Source organism: Idiotropiscis lumnitzeri, chromosome 13 (genome assembly GCF_059441095.1).
Source record: "Idiotropiscis lumnitzeri isolate Australia: NSW breed Sydney's pygmy pipehorse chromosome 13, RoL_Ilum_1.0, whole genome shotgun sequence".
In the NCBI taxonomy this organism is placed as follows: Eukaryota; Metazoa; Chordata; class Actinopteri; order Syngnathiformes; family Syngnathidae; genus Idiotropiscis; species Idiotropiscis lumnitzeri.
Window position 1 is genome coordinate 15,288,233 of NC_142403.1, and position 20,250 is coordinate 15,308,482.

The window sequence follows — 20,250 nt, forward strand, 5'->3', positions numbered from 1 at the left end:
GATTCTGCATTTATTTATTTTTCCTCACTACTACGTGCTAACATAGTTGGAAAATAGTAGTAAATATGAAAAACTTGTTGTCCATAACTGAAATCAGTTGAAAAACTAAATACAGCACAAAGTGAGCGCGCTTTCTCGTGCCAACTTTTCTGACAACACTTTTTTTCCTTGCGTGTAATTCGGAACCTCAAAACCTCTTGTGTCACTGATGTCGTAAACCAAAGACCTCCTGTGTTTTCTCGGCCATGTTTACATTCCTATTGAGTGATTGATTAGATATGTGTACTCGAATAGTAACTGTGTACATGATCCTACATGAATAGTGACAATTTTATTTATGAGGCACATTCAGAGAAAATGCTGAAAAAAAAAAAAAAAAAAAATCGCATTGAATGGAGTAAAAAGCAGCGCAATCCAGGGGACAAATGTGAAAACTAGTCGAAGTGGTGTAGTTGAAGCGGAAACGCAGGTGAAGCGTTTTTTGACCGCTGTATGCAATGAAGCATACAATTTATTTATTTTTATTTAATCCAACCATCATGAAAAAAAATGATGCAGCAGATCTGAGATACAAGTCTCGAGTTCTGGTTCCTCTTTTTGGAGTTTTGGTTTGGTTTGGTTTTTGAGACTCAGGACTTGTTTGTTGGTGATGTCCCGAAGCTATTCTTTCCAAAGCGTCAGAGAGAACGAGTTTCTGGACCTCTCGGCAAAATTCTACACAACATTGCCTTGAAAGAGTAAATACCGTATTTGCCGGACTATAAACCGCTATTTTTTTTCCCTAGATTTTGAACCAGGCAGCTAATACAACAGTGCGGCTTTTCTGTGGATTTTTCTTTCACCAGTAGGGGGCACTCTATAGTTAAAAAAATACACTAAATAAATCTCATGACTGTTCTTCATAAACAGCACCGGCAATTCTAAATTCATGGGCTCGGGTTCTAACGTTTAACTCTTTTCTGCCGTCACAGTTTTTCTTCCTGTGACAGTTTTTATTTGCTTGCAGTGAAAAGCAGTCTCACGCCACCTGCAGATGATAAAAATGTCAAACTGGAAAGCTTCCGAGGCAGGTAGATTTGGAGGAAAACATTTAATCTGCGTTCATAAAAATGAACATTTGTGAAGAATCAAAATCGGATCAAGCCAAGTGACGAATGTAAATATGATTACAGGGAACTTGAATAAATACGTCAAATTGACTCCGACAGTAAAGTTGCAATACTTTCACATGAAATTTGAGTTACAGCAGACGCTTGTAATGCCAGTCGGTAAAGTAAATATTTACTTTTGCGAATAATTTGTCTCCATACGCAGTGATGAGTCAAGCTGGACGTGCAGGCATCATTCGAAGCGCCGGTTCCTGCTCTGCACTGGCCTCCTCTCTTGCATGTACAAGTTGACATATGACGTGATGAGATCGTCCATCTTGTAGCCCTTTTTTTGGGGGGGAAAGAGAAAACACCGGTTCAATCAGATGAAATGGACACATTTATGTCCAAGTTTTATGTTGCCAAGTGAAACTGGCCCGAGGGGGTTCATTGGGGTCGTTTGCAGAGTCGTCAAACTTTGCCACCATCCTCCGTTTGCATGCAATGCCGAACTGAATTTTTTTGCTATTTTTCAGTTTACGATGCACGGTTCAAATTTATGGAGGGTTTGTTTTGAAGGCCTCCACGAAATGGCCAAAATGACTCCAATAGCCTCGTCAAAACTAAAATGGCAGACATCCTGCGTGCTTGCAAAAGTCGTTATATGGAAAACGGAAAGTTGATTGGTATGCAAACAAGGATGACGCAAAAAAAAAAAGTACGCACCAGCGATGTTTCGCACAGGAATTTGTTGCCCTTCACCAAACTGCCGATTGTCATGTGGAAATATGTGCTCCCGCTGCACCAGTTGGCGATGCGGTTAAACGGGTGGTTTGCCAACACTTCCTACATCACAGAGCAGATGTCTTAACAACATGGATGACGTTCGTCACAATCACATGAGAGCGGGAGTCTGACTTTGGTTTTGGGGTGTATGATGGTGAGTCCTTGCTTGCTGATGGCGATCCGCACAATGTCCGGAAAATTTAGCTCGGATGTTTGCTGAAAGGATTGGAAAACGAGAAGAGCACTTCATGGTTGTCGCCATGCAAAACAACGATTATACGAATTTGGGGAGCAGGTGAGGAGATCACCTTCACTTCGAAGAAGGCGCAGCCAAACGTCGGCCAGCGACAAACCGTCTTCAGGAACGCCACCTTCGCTTCTTCCACGGTCATTCCCGCTTGCTTGTTGAAAGACGCCACGATGTTCTGATGTCAACAAAATAAAACGCCACATCGTTCGGTGAAACGCAAGGAAACACAACACGCATGGAATTTATTTACTTTGTCGCAGAGACAGTGTGCTGCTGTTTTGGTTAGCAAAAGCGGTCAAACTGACTCCCACAGTCGTACCTTCTTCCACTCGTTCTCCGAAAAAGTCTTGAGCTGGTCACCGGGTACTAGTTCCTTCAGCATCTTGGGGATGGTCACAAACTGACTCTTGTCGTTACCAACGTTAATGCGGAAGAGCAGCGATGCGATGTGGATCATGTCTTCCTTGACGCACACGTGGTAGCCTCTCAGATACTTGGGGACTTCCTGGAAAACACATACAGCATGGTGATAATTGGACAAAAGCTTTAGAATCAGTTGCTTTTTGAAGGAGCCTCAGACAAAATTGAGCCTCGAATGGACACTGTGAAGCAAAATGGAAGACTCGTAGTATTATGTATTTTCATGAATGCATTCTTGAGATTTTTTTTTCGGGCTCTACTTAAGATAGGGCTGAACGATTTTTAGAGAAAAAATTGCATTGCGATTTTTATGACATATTGCGATTTTGATTTGATTTGCGGTTTTCTTAATGTACTGTGACATTTATAAACATGACAGAAAATGCCTTTACACCAGAAATTTTAAGAAAAATAAAAGCTATTACTGTAATAATTAATTCATGTCTTGCAAATTTCGCCAAGAGCAACTGTGCATTCTGGTTCTGAGACTAGAGTGACTTTATTGGTTCTGTGGTGTGCACCTGAGGGAAGTGAAAGATGAGGTCTGCCTCCAGGTCTCTGCCAGGGATCACGTTGAACCACAGCTTCCTCATGAAGAAGACCAGGTAGGGTATGCTGACTTGACTACCTGCAGAGCAAACAAAAACAGGATGCTCCAAAAAAAAAATGTCCACTGGGAACTTTATCAAGAGTGTCCAAGAATTACCATCTTTAATGCGTTTGGTCTGTTTGGACCAGTCTGTGATCTGCCTCAGACTGTCAAAGAAGTAGTCGCTGTCATTCAGACTGAGGACCTAAGACGAAAAAGAACCGTAAAGCCGCAGGGAATTCTTCCGGAACGTGTTCAACGAAAAGTCTCAAAGGACCTTGTCGTGTGTCTTGATGAAAATGCTGAAGCCGTCGGCTGTGGTCAGTTGCAGCTTGTTGGAAATGTTCCGAATGAGATCCCTGATTTTGGTGCTGGTCGCCACCTCAAAGATCTGCGCGCGGGATACACGGTTAGGTTGACCTCCAGCATTAAGCGTACGACACCAGTTTGTCGTACCTCCCCCGTGTCATTGGGAAAGTGGACTTTGTGGAAGATTTGCGTGCTATTCTGCTGGATAGCGTCCACTTCTACGTGGTGCGGGGGAAGCTTCCTTGGCTCAATTCTGCGGCGGGAAAGAATATGTTTGACATTCATCAAAATTAAAAAGAAAAAAGAATGAGAATAGAAGATTGACTGTTCGGAAGCGCTGGTCAGTCACTTGATGATGTAACCTGACATGAGAACTACCAAAGACTTCCTGTTGATGAATTTAAACGTTTGTCCATGCTCAAGTTGCCAAATGTGGTTATCCGTATTTGCGTTCCGCGATGTTGCTTCAGTCGTGTTTTACGCGCCCTGGTTTACGTTCCCATTGTGGTTTGCACCCATGCTTGTGTCGAACCACTCGAGGCTTCTCCTGACCTCAAAGAGCTCTGCAGTCGTTGCAGGCAGTCGGAGGCCAGCGGCTCCATGCGCCGCGACTCTAGAAATCGCTGCGCTTGTTTCAGAAGTGACTGGCCGGGAGGGAAAAGTCCGCAGCACAACCAGAGTAGCTGCCACCCCTGTTCCACACTGAACCTGCAAATTGATTCATAGCAGGAGTAGATTATGTGATACATGAGGGTGGGAGCGAGGGGAAGTAGCAAAGTTTGGTCCTCAGAACCACAAAAATGTGACTGTGCCTTACCGGTTGTTATTGCTGCTCATTTGCTTCATAATTTGGCAGTAGATCTCATCTCTGAGGCTCTCATTTTCCGTGGCGGGTCCAAAGATCTGATCAGTGAGTTCAAGGGGACTCTGCATCTGCTTGGTTGGGTAATCGCCCATGTACTTGAGGATAGGTGCAAAGAGAGTCAGGGAAGAAATAGGAATATTTGGAATCTTATGCAGAAAATTTTCAAAGTTGTGGAGAAGTGAAAGGATATCGGTGAAGGCCAGACAGGCTTTGTGGCTCAAATCGGAGTTGCCCACAAGCTTCTTGAGGAGCGGCTGTCTGATGGGCTCTCGCGAGTTCAACCACAGCCTCTCGGGAGCAGCATTTCTCGACATCACCTGCCGGTTCACGTCCTTCGTGGGCTGCCTGTGGAATCACAGCCACAAAGATAGTTCCTAGAATCTCCTCAAGCAGATCAATTTAGTCACAAATAAGGTGAAAATACCTGAAATACTCGAGGGAAAACTCCCTCAAGGTAAATGGAGCGAGTCTCTCCATGGTCCCCGTCTCTTTCTGGTTGGCCAGGATGTTCTGACGCTGGTTGGGGGGCAGGTTGAGCAAGCTCTGTGAAGGAGACGGAAAACCAAAAATGAAAACAATAAAAAAATCAGTTGAGAGAAATGCACTCCATCAGCCTGTCACTGTACCATGACTTCATTTGTGGGTTTGTTGAGCGTCGGCAGGATTAAGATGGCCTCCATGGGTACGGCCCCTGTTTTTCCCGTGCTGGCATTTTGCCCATTGATCCACCCACGCTGCTGCGAGAAGTCATTTTGTTTGAGTATGATGATGAGCTCGCCCTTCTTAAAGCTGAGGAATGTCGGGTCATCTGTCAGAAAGACGGACGGAGTTAGCGGTTATCGACGAACGCTTCCAGTGATTCCATGCCAAACCTTGCTTGTCCATCTGCTTCAGGGCCACGGCATACTGCGAGCGCTCCGTCAATCCACTGAGGAACATGGTGACCAGCTCAGCCATATCCTCAGCCGTGGAGCCACTCAGCGTGAACTCTCCCTTCAGAGTCAGCAAAGACACCACTGGGCCTTTAGCACCCCTGGATAAAAAAAAAAAAAGATGCCTTTAGCTTTCAGTTGTGGAGTACCCTGGAATCGCTTCTTGCTTTCTAGCCTCTACCTTGTGGAGTTAACGCCAGTTACTTCAGGGAAGGAGAGTTCCAACAACCTCTTTTCTCGCTCATCCAGGAAGGTGATGCCAGTCCAATTGATGGCCGCGATGAACTTGTTCTTTGGCAGTGGAGGACCTAGAAACATGCCAAAATACAACCCAACTGTTTATGTAGCACATTTTATGTCGTAAAGGGGGCAAAAGTTAATTATAAGGAACCATGACTGGCAGGGCGCACCAATCAGTCCTTGTTGGCAACCATGCTCAAGACAAAGACCGTAATCCACCTTTTGTACCTGATGTTCAACTCCTGGCTGAATTCTCATCAACATTATTCCCAGAGAGGCTGGAGATTTGGATCGCCCTATTGTTGGACATTCACCGTCCCTCTTTTTAAAAAGTTCCCTGCTCATAGGTAGAATGCGGATTTTAGTCCTACCTGACAGCTTGGCCACCTCAAAAAACCTCGAGAAGAAGATGGGCCACGTCTCTCGGGCATAATCCACAATCTCCGCCTTCACAGAATCCGCTTTTGGCAGAGAACTCAAATAGGATCCCTTCCAGAAAAGAAGCCCGACATGAGACTCCAGAGGCTTGGCGGTTGACAACCGTGGACGTGAACTAACCTGCGCGTGGGCCGTGCTGACCATTTGCACCCATTTGCCTTCAGACTTCGCCTCCAGGAGAGAGTTGCTGATGCAAGCCTGTACGGCTTCCTTCACAGCCTCGCCGCTGTTATCGGAGCCATGCTGGATATAGAGATGCTTGGCGGCGAGTTGGACAAAATCATCTTCCTGCGTCCATTTCAGAAAGGAACACGAAACAGTTTATTGATGGAGCATCAGGTACCTTCCAGGTCTGAGCTCACCTTCTCCATTTGGTACTCTCCAAACTTCAGGCCGTGGACAACCTGCCGGTAGATGAGCTCTGTGCTGATCTTGTCCTCGGCGCAGTCGTGCCACGGCGTGAAAATCTCCTTGCGGAAGAACAGGCGCCAGGGTGCATGTTGCTCCTGCCCGCCGCGCCGCTTCACCTCCTGCTCGCACTGGGAGATGGCGTCCATCACATGCTCACGGCCGCCGCCCAGGGCCCATACCTCGGCAACGAAAGTCCACGAGTTATAGCCACTTTGCACTTTGACCCCGGATAAGGTCTCACTGATAGCAAAGGTGGGGGACTTAAGTCACATGACTTGACACAAGTTGGACTTAGGTCGCCAATTTTAGCGGGGACTTGGTACTCAACTTGATAACTATTTCCTGTATACATTTGACATTGTTTACAGGACAATTGTTCCAATTTTTTGAAAGGAAGTTATTTTATTATTCACTTTTAATCTATTTAAATTTAGTGCAGGCTCAACTTGACTCTTTTTTTCCACAGTAACTGAATAATGTTAAAACTTCAAGGTCTATATTTAGGATTTGCACATTCTGTATGTGACTTAACCCGACCTCTGTCAGATATTTACCTTTTTATACAGAGCAACATAGAGAGAAAAGCCAAACGTGTCTTTTAGTTTGACTTTGTTGGCGAGGAGCTGACAGAGCTCCTTGGACGTTGAAGCCGAGTCGACTGGAAGGTTGACGGAGCGTCCGTCCATGAGCGTGACTGATACCACCATGGGCTTCTTCGTTTTTGTTGCCTGTCATGTCAAAGAAAAAAATGTCGTAAATCTCCATGAAACTTGACCCTAAATCAGTCAGTCGCAGTACCTGTAGCTCGAGCCAGGCCGGGGGCTCGCCTCTCGCGCCGTTGGCGAGGGTGCGACGCAGCCTCTCAGCACAGTAGGATGCGTAGCCGCTCGGAGCGGAGCGGATGAAACTCTGGATGTACTATTCCAGTAGAGAGGTTCTTTTAGTTTCTCTTTCTTGCTAGCTTGCTAGCCAAAGATTTTGTTAACTCTTTTACCAACGGAGGTTAGAAGTATTTTCAGTCTAACATTTTATAATATTTCCGAACGAAGGTGTTGACTCCTACGTTAGCTTTGAGTGTCTAAATAGACTCTCCTCACCCTTATAATCTGTTCACTCGGCGGGAAGACGCCCAGACAGAGCGAGAGAAGGATCCATCCTCGGAAGTAGCTGTTGCGGTTGTTGTTGTCGTGCAGCTGTTTGCAGATCTGGCAATAGATCTCATCCCTGAGGTCGCGTCGGACTATGGCATAGCCCACGATGATGTGGAGTTTTTCCAGAGATGTAAGGGGCCGGTCCAGGGTGGGTCCTTCACCGATCAAGACATCACCAACATCCTCTTTCACTGTCTGTAGGGTGGGAGCCTTGGATACCTCTGTCTGATCATCAGACTAAAGGGAAAATTGATCTTTTCTTAATATTTGTAAACAATAAAGCCAGGTAGTTCCAAGTCACAGAAAGAGTCACTACCAAACAATGACAAAAACTCAGTCTCACCTCTTCCATGATGATCGAAGGTTTCCGGAAGCTGGAAGAGGATTTGGGAATGCCATTTTCCTGAACACCGGAGGTTTTCCGACTCCGGGACAGTAGGTCTGTGAAGGTGGAGCCCTTCCTGGTGCGAGGGCTCCCTTCAGGGACGGTGTAGATCTTGGCGTTTGGGGCTGCCTCTCCCGCAGCAGCCCTCTTGTTTCTGGACAGGAGATCTGTGAAGATGGACGCCTTTCTGGGAGTGGACTCCTCCTGAACAGGAGAAGGTTGTGGGCCCTTTTTGTTCCGGAGCACCCGCTAAAACAAAAGGAAGGTAAATACAAAGGCCTCTTTAGATGCAGAGTTTTTGCAAAGTTGGCGTATCAGAGACTCTCTTTTCAGGTTCTAACCCTGGAAACTCTAAATTCAAATATAGCGCAGGTCTGAATACCTAAATTGACACATAAAGCCTGGTTTGACGCCCTACTTTGAACCCCGAACTCTCGTTGAAACACTAAACTTGAAAATGTAACTCTAATGTGAAACCTGATTACTGAGTAGTCAACTTTGAATGCCCAACCCAAGCTTGAAACCTTAAATTGGTGGGTGGAGACAAGGTCTAGACGTGGCCTGTGCGAAAGGCGTTCTGTCCATCCAACAACGCTTATCCCATTCTGTGAAGTTTATCTGAAATTCTGAACTTTTCTTTAGAACAAGTGCAGAACTGGCACTAGAACCAGTTGGGCGGGAATTTATCTTAGTTTTGAGTACTACTAGACCACTATTGATTTATTTCAAGGGCCGTGTACCTGATCCAGCCCGACCATGTGGCTGAGACGTCTGTCCTTCCTGTTAATGACGTCCTGAGCGACAAAGCGCTCCTGTGAGGAGTTTGCCTGGACCTGGAACTGGTTTTTTGGTTCAGGAAGATCCCCCATGAACCTCAGAATGATCCACCAAACTGTCAGCGAGGCCTGGTAACCACACAAGAACAGGAATGACGGCATTGTGAGAAAATTAGCTGAACTTGTGAAAAGATTGGGGCTACGTTCCAGACAAATGGGAAGTTGTTAACAAGCTAATTGCTAGCTTGTCGTTAACTCACCGCCGACTAGCTAGCCGACATATGCTTGTCATTGACACAACTATTTGATTAATGTGAAGATGTTGCAGTTTATATTCATTTTTCATAGCCACTTGTTAGCATCAGTTTAGCTGCCTTTTGCTTGTCATTTGCGCATTCCCTTACAGCAAACTAGCATGTTGTTAACACCAACATTAGCTTCCTGTTCTATCCACTGACTGGTGACCACAACCAACTGATATATCAGTTGCAAGGAAAAACTTGAGTGTTTTAAGTGAGTCTGAAAATCTGAAATGCTATGCTAGCTCCTCATGCTTGCTAGTTAGCTACATTATGCTTTTTGATCAAACGCAGTGTTTTATGGGTGTCATATTTTAATTTTACATCAGTATGAAGATGTTGACTTCTATGTCAGCTTCTCACGCTAGCTGCCAAGGGGAAACCAACTTCCCGGTTGGTCTGGAATGAGCCGTTAGTGGATGAGCAAGTACCAGGACGTCTCGCTCGTCCTCATGGTAGAGCAGTGGCCGTCTCAGCCTCTGGCGGATGTGCGAATGTGACGCACCGCCCTGGAAGTACATCGACGCCAATTTGGAGAATGGGTAATCGTCCAGGTCGCCCTGGTCCTCTACGGAAAGGTCTTCGTCCTCAATGGAGATGGTGTCAATGTCAATCTCCTCCAGGAGCACCCGCTTGCTCTCCAAGGTCTTGAAAGCACACACGAAGAATGTGTTGACATCAAAGTAGGACTGCCGGGAGGTTTGCGGTAGTGATGGGTAAATGAAGCTTCAAATCAGCTTCGTGAACCAGTTGTAGTTGTTTTGGACTCCAGTAAATGCCACTCTCTGTCCAATATTGGGCTAAAAGCACACTGACTTGCCATTTTTCAAACCCTTTACTTAAACCAACAGTTCCATCTACAGTAGTCAAAAATACAATAACTGGTTCACGAAGGGAATTTGAAGCTTCATTTTCTCACCACTGGTTTGTGGGTCCTCACCTCGAACCCTTCAGGCGCCTGCCCCTCTTGACCCCCCACCATGACGGGCAGGAAGCCAAAGATGTCGTCCACCTGCTTATCCGTGATGGATTCGGATTGAGCTCGGGCCTCCATCTCCTTCTTCTGCCTGAGCACGTCCTCAAGATGCTTCTGACGCTTCAGCATGGCCAGATTTTCGGCCTCTTTCTCTTTAGCTGAGAGATACTTCAATACATAGAAACACGCAGATAGTTAAATAGCTAAATAAATAATTATGAAAATTCCAACTTCAAGCCATAACGCTGAGTTGTAAACATAATTTAAAACCATAACATTTAACAATAAGCCTGGTTTTAAAGCACCATGTCTTGAAACACTTATTTGAAACCCTATTTTTTGTTTTAACCTCTATCCAGGTTTTTTGAAATACTAGCACTTATTAAAACATTAATTAGGGCTTGAAACCCTACTTTGAAAGCCGTAACCCTGTAGTGAGACCATACTTTAAAATATAAACCTCGTTTAAATCCAGAAATCTGGCTTGAGACTCTATTTTGAAATCCTTACCCTAGCTTGAAAGCCTACTTTGAAACACTGCCTTTGTCTTGAAACTGTACTCCTTTACCTCTAGTTTGAATTCTTACGTCTGGCGTAGGTCTACTGTGACCCCATATCTCTGGCTTGAAACCCTAATTTCAAAACCTTACCCATGTTTGAAACCTTAACAACTAAAAACCCTGACTTGAAACCTTTGATAGGTCTTCATTCGGCGAGACCAGAAAAACTGGAACCTTCGTGTTATGAGTACCTTCAAAAACATTTTAAATACGTCAGACGTTGAAGTTGGTCTTACGTTTCTCCGCATGTTCTTGACCGCCCTCCTGGCCAACAGGCCTCTCGTGTGCGCCTGCAAGAAGACCACGGCGTCCTTCTTCCGCTTCCAATCCTTCCGGGCCACATAGCCCCGCACCTGTGCCTGCAGCAAGATGGCCGCCTGCCGCTTTCTCTTGTACTGAAGGTGCAGCTGGCGAGAGCGAACCTGTGCCTGCAGCCTGGCAAATCCCTTCTGGACCTAAAATAGATCACATGAGGAGTGAGGCATCATTTTATCATCATTGGATATCAACAGTATACACATGTCCATAGACGTCATTGTCTAATGCCTTTCTGTGCCACTTTCAGTTCGTTCATCTTTGGAAAATGTTCATGGATCAAACACCTGTGGTGGATTTTGAACATTAAACAGGTGGACAGTCCAAAGTTTAGGCAAGACAATTCAGGTCAAGTGTAAAGGTTGATCCGGAAATCTCCATCAAAAGCCCAACTGCGCCAATTTTTGGGGGAATGATTTATAATAAGAATATTAAGTTGCCTGGACTTACCACCCGGTACACTTGTCTCCCTTTGTGTCCTCGCCAGTGCTTCTGGATGACGAGAGCAGCTGCTTTTTTCTTTAGGAACTGTTTCCTGAAAAAAAGTCATGACATGAATAAAAATGATCCGAATACACACGAGTGATCTCTTTTACCTGTATTTGTAGCCTCGTAGAACCTTCTGCATCAAAAGTGCCTTGGCGTTTAGTTCCTTCATCCGCTGCACTTCCAGCATGGTGTCATGGAAGTCCTAAAGGCCATTTGTTAGGATTTAATTTTTTTGGGTGGGGTTATCGTGTCATTCATTTATCAGTCCATGTCAGCTTACCTTCAAGAATATCTTTGTCTTTCCCGTCTTCCAGTCACCCTCGCCGGCCAGCACAGACTCGCAGATGCTTTCGCAACATTTCTCTTTGCTCTCCTGTCCACACACACACACACAGGTGGAAAACCACATCCAGAACAAGAATGTGAAAAGCTGAGAAAGAGTTAAGACTATGAGGAGTCAAACAAATATTTGGAGGACTGTAGACCGTGTCAAGAACAAGAAATGAAGGGGTTATGAGTCAAGACCTAGACTAAGGAGCCAGAGTTAAAATGTTGCAGAATCAAGACCTAGTCAAGATCAAGACTTGAACAGTTGACTGATGCCAAGGAACCAAAACCAAGCTGTTATGTAGGAATAACTCCCAGACTACGACGTGATGATCAACTTGTTTATTTCTGTCGCGGGCCACAACAACGCCACGTCACCGGGGTCCACTCTCCCCAACCATTTTCCCGGGGCTGTCCCCGTGTATGCCCGTACATAACACAAGCCTGGACCAAAACTTTGAACGGTGGAGACCATTTCAAGACAAATAATTTAAGGGGTGAGACCAAGATTTTCAATCTCCAACAAAGCTACACACCTTTTGTGGGTCACAGATGTAGGTCTTGAGAAGAACCCTGTAGCGGCCCAGGAACTCATCAAATGTGTAGCGTACCGGATAACCGGCTTTGCGGATCCTGATGGTCTCCATCATGCCAGAGTAGCGCAGCTGACGCAGGCACAGCTCTCTGTCGAACAGCTGAATACACCCAAAACAAAAAACAAAACACACAAATCAAATATGTGTGTGTATGTGTGTGTTCTCTGATGTTGTGCGTTGAGGTGGGTTGTGCTAACCATGGGCTTCTTGTAGTCATTAGGTTTGATGCACCGGATGAAATACGGCTGACACACGGTCAGGGTTTTCATCAGCGAGTCTAGGGATTGACGGAACTGACCCGTCAGCGTGGGAACTCGTTTCTTGCCGTCGTTCGTTTGCTGTCACACACAAACATGGGACAACCGAGTCAGGTTTTCAAATTAGGGTTTCAGTCTTGGATTTGGGTTTCAAGCATAGGTTGGGGGTTCAGGTTCTGGTTTCAGGTCTGGATTAGGGATTGTAGAGAAAGGTTAGCATTTCAAATTAGACTTGGAAACTACGTTTAAGTTTTCAGGACAGAGTTCAAGACAGTTTTATGAGTTCTAAGCAGTGGTCGCTTGGTGGTTAATGCTAACTGACCCTGAGTGAGTTCTTGGGTGTGTTGATGACCATCTTGGGGTTGGCTGTGTTCTTGGCGTTGTTGTTAGTGGACATGTCATTGTGAAAGACCATCTTGAGCAACTTGTTACCGGATGTCTCCACCAGTTGAATGAGGTCTGGGCTCAGAGCGTCGCGGTTCTTCTCCAGGAAACCTTGGGATGTTTTATTGGAGAAGTGACTTTGTTAGCTTTTCTCTTTGGCTGACAGTCATAAATCAAATATCACCAGTCAGAATAATGCTTTGGATTTTGTGTAGAAGGCACAATTAAAAACAGAATATTGGCTTGAAATCCTAACCCTGTCCTGAAACTCTTACTCAAAATTCAATCCAATTTAAAACTGTAAACCTGTCCTGAAACTCTGCCCTCATCTTGAAACCTCAATTTAATACCTTAATTGTTTGACACCCTAATCCAGCCCTGAAACTATATTCGTAAAGTCTAACTGTCATGAAACGAACTCCTTTCCAAAACCCTAATTAAAAATTGCTAACCCTTGATTGAAAACCTAATTGTAAACTAGAACACCGTCCTGAATCCTTAACCAGTGGAATCCCTTGGCTCCAAGCCCTAATTCAAAACCCCAACTGTTTGAAACCCTAAACAATGGTTGGAATTGAAACCATGACGCTATCCTGAAACTTTTAAAACCCAGGCCTGCATTTTAAATACGAGACCATAACCCTACTATCCTGAAACTCTAATCTTGGTTTGAAACTTGTCCTTAAATCCTATCGATGGCTTCAAACACTAATTTGTAACAGCTGTTTAAAACCCTAACCGTGCCTTGAAACCAAACAGGATCTTAGCCGATACTTTGGGGATTTGCAGAAAAAATGACTGTGGGCTCGTTTTTCGAGTTACCTTTAGAGTCGTAGTAGACGACGCCTGCAAAATGATTGACTCCAAACTGAGTCTCGTAGTTATTCTTGGGTGAAATGTAGATGCTCCCCTTCCCGTGGACCTGATTCATTTTTTGGAGCATGGTGGTATCTGTACCCTGAAGAGTCGCACCGAGCAACAAAACAAAACTCTATGAACCTGATTACCAAACGGGAACTTTTTGATCTCCAACATGCGAGAATTTAGACCTTTGGGAAGTTGCTTTCTTCGTCGATGAGGGCCAGTATGTTGAGGGCCTTGTTGGCGAGGACATCCAAGGTTTCCTGGTTGTCCTTGTAGTCGATGCGCTCCCACACGATGCTTTCTCTGGCATATTCCTCCTGCTCTAACTTGAACACGTGCCTGACGAAAAACTGCTGGAGTTGCTCGTTTGCGTAGTTGATGCAGAGTTGCTCAAAGCTGCAGTGGTGAGAAGTAAGTAGAAATATATGTGAGCAGGAGATGTGGACCACAGCAGCACTGTGCTCGTGTTCACGTTTTGTATTTGTGTTCGACTCTCTTTCTCGTTCAATCAAAGCAGAAAATTCCCACATTTTTTTTCACTTCACTCAAATGGCGGCATAGCTGAATTTTTCTCGTAACTTAAATTTTGGCTTGTAACACAAAGCAAAAAAAAAAAAAAAAATCAACTTAAAAACTTCTAAGTTGAGGAGCTGAAACACTGACCTGTTTGTGCTGAAATTCTCGAAGCCGAAGATGTCAAGGAGGCCGATGGACTGCCTGACCTCGTCGGACTCCCCGGGCTGCTTGTGAATGGCCGCATTGATTTTGTCCACCACCCAAATGAAAAGACGGCCGTAAATAGCCTGGCGGACCATGAAGAAAATCATTTCTGTCATAAAAGTGTGGCCACCGAAGCACAAGAGGTTCACACGCACACACACACAGAGCAAAACATCCACTTGTTAGACTCTTAACTTAATGCCGCCTTGCATTCTTATTAAACTACTATTTGAGTAAGAGTGCTTATTTATACTCTTAGCATCCTATTGACATCACTATACTTGTTAGCATTCGAAAGATTTTGATGAGTCAAGATCAAAATCAAGATTTATGGGGTTGAGGCCAAATGAAGACCAAGACACTGAGGGGCTAAAAATCAAGTCAAGGCTAAGACTATGAGGGTTGCAGATCAAGACGAAACCAAGTTAAGATTAAATGTTGGGAGAGCTGGGACAGACAAGAGGTATTGATATTCATACCAAGACTTTGAGCATCCAAGAACAAGTTAAGAATTTAAGGGCTTGAGACCAAGTAGAGACCAAAATTCTGAGGGGCAAAAAAATCTAAACAAAGATTTAGATTGAAAGGTGAATACAGTTTAAGGAGCGGCTTCTTATTACCTTGACAAAGGCGTCCCTGCCGTCCAGGGCCTGTGCTGAGGTCAGAACTTTGCTCACGCTCTCCCTAATGGTCATGAAGGAACGCTGAGTCAAACTCTTCTCTAGTACTTTTGGATCCACCTAAGGGACAAAGGCAAGGAAGTGTTGTAAACCCTAACTACTATTACTATAACAACTAACTTGAATATGCTATCAAATTTTTTTACTCACCTCCAGAAGTTGGCTGACCATGTCGAAATGCAATGATGCCAGGACTTCGCAGCCCTCCAGATTATTAACGATGGTTCCTGAAATGAAGGAGAGTGGGGGTATTTTTAAGATTGAAGACAAGTTGACACCATATCAGAAGCAAAAATATGAGGAGCCATGACCAGGATGTAGTCTTTGAGGGGTTGAGACCAGGTCTAGAACAAGACTGAAGTTGGAACACATCACAAAGTTCAAGACTTTGAGGGGAAACCAAGTCAAGATAAAGACTTTACAGCATTGGAGCCAAGTTAAGATTTTCAGAAGGTGTGACAATGCCAAAACCAAATAATTGAGGAGCTGAGACCAAAATCAAGACTTTGAAGGTAAATGGGCCGTCACTTCCATAGCGCTTTTCTACCTTTGGTACTCAAAGTACTTGGATCTCATCTACCTACTGATGACGGAGCATCAGGAGCAACTGGGGGTTCCGTATCTCGCTCAGGGTCACTTTGCCATGATCACACCAGCCGGGGATCGAACCCCAAAGCTCTGAGATGGGAGACGATCATTCTACCATTGTGCCATGCCGCCCCCAAGTTGAGGTTGAGTCGCGAGAAAGATTTTGAGGAGCCAAGACCAAGTCAAATACCAAAATTTTGTGAGTTAAGACCAATAATTTGAGGAGCTGAGACCAAGCCAAGACCAAGACTTTGAGGAGGAAAAAAAAATCTAATGAAGACCAGGATTTTAGTAGCTGAGACCAAGTCAAAGTACAAGAATTTGAGGACCTGAGAACGAGCCAACACCAAGAATTTGAGAAGCCGTGGCCAAATCCAGACCAAGACAAAGTCAAGAACAAGCGTTTGAGTAGATGAGACCAAGTCAAAGACCAGGACTTATGAGGACCCAATACCATGACAAGAACAAGAATTTCCAGAGTCGGGACTAAGTCAAGACAAAAACTACAGAAAGCTATACACATGGCCACCTTACACCTGTCTCACCTTCGAAGTTGACATCGCCAATGTGCAGGATGGCTGCGAGCAGCTTGCAGATTTCCCAGGTGTCATTCTCGCTGAACATGAGGATCTTCAGCGCAGAGCGGAAGTGAGCGTATTCCTTCACATCGTCACGACCCTCGCAGCTGGTGCACTTCCCCTGGTCATACCGTACAGTTGTGTGTGTGTGTGTTAATCCAAGGACAATGGCGTGACGTAATCAAGCACTAATACTTCCTTACTTTCAGCTATATGTAATTGAGTATTTCTATTTTGGACAACTTTTATTTTTACTCTCTGCTAACTAAAGAAAAAGAAAATCTTAAAAATGTCCATTAACAAGCCTAAAGAAAAGTGAAATTACTTTTTATTTCAGTCGTTCAACACATTCGCAAGACTTTTTTTCCATTAGAAAAACAGGCAGACCAGGAGTCTTTCTAAAGGGCGTTTATTACCATCGTCAAGTAATTGTATTCAGCAGCGCTCCCGAGGGATAGGATCTTCTTCTGCTCGGCCGGCATTCCCATCAGTATGTAGTAGAAAACATGGTAGTTCCTCTCCTCGGGTGCCTGGAAAGCAAACATTCTTCTTCAACTTCAACTTCAAGACAACTCTTTAGAATTTGTGTCAAGTGGTTTCGCAAACTTACCTGGCGACACACTCTGGACTTCTCCAGCAGGTACTGCTCGATGCGAGCCCCTTCAATGGCACCCCCTTTGGTGAAGTTGATGTCAATGTACTTGCCGAAACGGCTGGAGTTGTCATTGCGGATGGTTTTGGCGTTCCCAAAAGCTGCGGGGATCGTTAAAGGAAGTGAGAAGATAAGGTTTTTACAGCCATCCATCTAGTTTCTTTACTGCTTGTCCTCATTAAGATTGTGGATGAGATGGAGTCGAAACTAGCTGAATTTGGGATACACCCTGGACTGGATTCTAGCCGATTGTGCGGTACATATACACCAAGAACCATCCAGTCACATTCAAACCTAAGGACAATTAAGTTCTGGGTTTGTGAGGTGGGTGGTCGCCTCTAGGGGTTTTTTTCAGGGTATAAAACTTGGAGGCCCTAAAAACTCGAAGATCCTGTAAACTGGTACCTCTGCCTCAATTTGAGTCAAGTTATGTGTTACCTTCCAGGATGGGGTTGGCCTCTAGAATCTGCTGCTCAATCCAGGAGTGCTGGCCGCTTACCGCCGCGAGGAACTGCAGCATGAGTTTGGTGCTCTCTGTTTTGCCAGCTCCTGATTCGCCACTGGGGCAACACAAATATTTTATTCACGTAGCACTTCTTAAACTGGGGACTCACAAAGTGCTTTACAACATACGCAGAAACCGTTTTAAGCCGGAGCAACCAAGCAGTCAGGGTCAAAAATTAATACAATGGTACCTTGATGTACAAGTTTAATCGGTTTCTGCGCCAATGCTTGTAACTCAAATGATTTGCTTCTTCCGGGAGCAGAGTTTGGTCATTCTTCCAACTCCAAAAAACCCAAACGGTCCCCAAACCTGATGACGCAGCACTGGTTCTTGCGGTTGCGGCGCATTTTGAAGAAACAGCTGTCTGCGATGGCAAAGACGTGCGGAGGTAGCTCGCCCAGGCGCCGATCCGTGTACTGGTGCACGTGATCAGCCGTGTAGAGCGGCAACAGTTGGTAGGGGTTCACCGCCACCAGGATAGAACCCGTGTATGTCTGGAAAATCAGGGTCAGCTGTTTAATGTCTTTGGAGCCTTTAGGGGAAAGTAGCTCCAGTGTAATGAAAAATGCACACATACACAAAAAAAATATATAAATTTATCCTCTGTGAAGAACCACTAAGAATTTTTACCTTGACAGCCAGGTAACTAAAAAGTGGAGGGAAGTGGTGCCCATTGTGGCTAGGACCCTCCTAGGAAATCTGGCCAATCCACAGCCACACCATTTGTCATGTTGACTCTGACATTTACAGTTTCGTAACTACATGTAGCAAAACGGCTCTCAATCTCACTTCATATTCCATTTTGCAGTAGAATCAGATTGGTCGCCATGGAGACAAGTGATAAAACCCCAAGAGCGGGGCAAAGTCCAGGGCGGAGATTAAGCACTTCCAGGAGGGCGATTACGGCCCCATAAAAAGCGGTGAGGGATGGACTTACGTAGATGAGTCCGTCTTTGTGTCGCACCAGAAGGTTTCTGAGGAGGCCGGCCTCGTTCAGGTCCCCCAGCCGGATCATGTCGTCCACACCCTGCACCGAGGTGGGGTGCATGGGCCGGAGGCCACCTTCCGTACGCTTGGTGATCTTGTGTTCCTGGATGTTGGGTTTGTTAATACGCGCCACCAAATAGTTGACAAATTTATATTTTAATATATATATGGATTTTAACAGTCGACCATTGCTATATCACAACAATCTTGAAATTGTACACATCTAAATTTTACATATCAGATTTTTCAGGAAATCACAAGATTTTGCCGCGATTACTATTTTCCACACTGCAGAGAAATACACACCGCAATTTTATATCTTTATTTTTTTTACCTTTCCTTCGTCATCGATGAGCTGAAGCTGCCCCGTGTCAGTCACCTTCACCTGGGCCCCGATGGGCACCCCGGACCCGGTATCCACCCACACGAAATCCCCCTAATTGATTAAACAACCGCAGTGATTACATTCATGTAATAACAAATCCATAAGTGTTCAATTCAATTTTTCCACATTTGGTTATATTACAGGCAACCTTAAATGTGTTTTGCATGATTTATTTTTCCCTCTTTAAATTCTTTGCAATTCCTCTTCAATGTGCTGTAAATGGCAAATGGGCTGTCACTTGTCAGCCTAAAATAAAGCTTAACAAAAATAACGTTTTTTTTTTTAAATAAGAAAAATTCTATACAATTGTACTTCATATAAAGAAAATACAGCAATGAAAATTAAATTTGTGAAAAACTAAATGGTTGTTTCCACTTTTTGGGGGTAATAATTGTGCTGTTCCTTTTGACGTGTAGCATAAAAGACAAAGAAGCAGGTCGAAACTCCTTCGTAAGCCCACAGAAATGTCCGTTCTACGCAGAGGATAAACAATACATGTCTGTGATTATTGTTACATTATCGGTTTATGTGTTATGACACCATTTGTGTTCAAATATCAAACTTTTCCTTGTTGTGGAGTAAGTTGAGTTTACGGCCACCATACATCGCTCAAAAGTCAAAGTAAGATTAAATTGTCAAAGTGATGGCTCATAGCAAAAAATGTGGAACTTTTGGGGGCTGGGGGGAGTCAAGTTATTTTTTGAGTAAGGCTGTAATGAGATGTGGGTAAACTGAAGCCCAATGAATACATTCCAGATGCACTTCATATACTGCAACATCTCAAAAATAGAAAAAACCGTTACCTTAGACAGATGCATCGCTGTGGAAATCTGGAAGAAAAAGCCAAAAATCACACGTCTAGGATTTCACGCAGTCATGAACATCTTTTTCTCTATCAGGGCCCATTTTATAAATCTAAGGAATTTTTGGACCCCAAGCCCAAGGTTGCCCACCGGTGTTTTATTTACACAATTTCATTTGGTCTTTGTGAGGACTGCAACATGTTTACATAACATAAGCGTATAATCTTTTCATTGCATTGAATTCCTGATTCAAAGGAAGGATAGACAGACAAGTGGTGCCCGTTATGATTTAAAGTTACCAAAAACGGGAGGCCTTATCCTTTAAAATAGCATGAACTCGAATTTTAAAACCTATACACTAATTTAGTGTCACGAATGCGAGCGTGAAGTCTTACCTGTGGGTTTGGTTTGTCCGGTGAGATGCTGTTCCCTCAATAACACTGAAGAAGGAAGTCTTTTTTTTTTTTTTTTATGACTCTTTGACTTTGCTCCGTAGAACCACCCAGTGATGACATAGTACACGGTAGAATCAGCAGAGGCAACGCCTGGATGACAGTAAATGTTTTTTGTTTTTGTTTTTTGCACAAAGTACTGCCACAAAAATGCCTGATTCAAACACCATTACGATCACCAAAAGTAAAAAAA

The 20,250-nt window shown here is 44.4% G+C and overlaps 1 protein-coding gene across 1 annotated transcript; it reads right to left on the reverse strand.

The window, feature by feature from the left end:
- Nucleotides 1–1,162: 1,162 nt before the first annotated feature.
- Nucleotides 1,163–19,635, reverse strand: myo7ba (myosin VIIBa). Its single transcript, XM_088312442.1, has 46 exons — nucleotides 19,606–19,635; nucleotides 18,752–18,853; nucleotides 18,368–18,520; nucleotides 17,740–17,924; nucleotides 17,364–17,485; nucleotides 16,884–17,026; nucleotides 16,690–16,803; nucleotides 16,241–16,394; nucleotides 15,258–15,334; nucleotides 15,048–15,167; nucleotides 14,371–14,510; nucleotides 13,893–14,103; nucleotides 13,666–13,801; nucleotides 12,782–12,954; nucleotides 12,400–12,540; nucleotides 12,143–12,301; nucleotides 11,560–11,652; nucleotides 11,387–11,481; nucleotides 11,241–11,325; nucleotides 10,712–10,930; nucleotides 9,880–10,083; nucleotides 9,371–9,586; nucleotides 8,605–8,769; nucleotides 7,823–8,113; nucleotides 7,426–7,716; nucleotides 7,127–7,246; nucleotides 6,883–7,056; nucleotides 6,280–6,507; nucleotides 6,038–6,205; nucleotides 5,851–5,968; nucleotides 5,421–5,547; nucleotides 5,180–5,340; nucleotides 4,934–5,115; nucleotides 4,732–4,850; nucleotides 4,498–4,652; nucleotides 4,260–4,413; nucleotides 3,995–4,150; nucleotides 3,590–3,695; nucleotides 3,411–3,524; nucleotides 3,251–3,338; nucleotides 3,066–3,172; nucleotides 2,444–2,629; nucleotides 2,183–2,299; nucleotides 2,007–2,090; nucleotides 1,815–1,934; nucleotides 1,163–1,434 (listed from the first exon to the last, which is right to left on the reverse strand). Exons 1-46 carry the CDS (start codon nucleotides 19,618–19,620, stop codon nucleotides 1,342–1,344), a joined length of 6,681 nt encoding a protein of 2,226 aa, XP_088168568.1. The 5' UTR covers nucleotides 19,621–19,635; the 3' UTR covers nucleotides 1,163–1,341.
- Nucleotides 19,636–20,250: the final 615 nt, after the last annotated feature.

Bases quoted from the DNA above. Each gene is read 5' to 3' on its own strand.
- myo7ba (XM_088312442.1), bottom strand. The intron at 12,541-12,781 runs GTCAGTTAGCAT...TGTGTGTGACAG, and splicing joins CACCCAAGAACTCACTCAGG to CAAACGAACGACGGCAAGAA. The intron at 10,931-11,240 runs GTAAGTCCAGGC...GATCTATTTTAG, and splicing joins GGAGACAAGTGTACCGGGTG to GTCCAGAAGGGATTTGCCAG.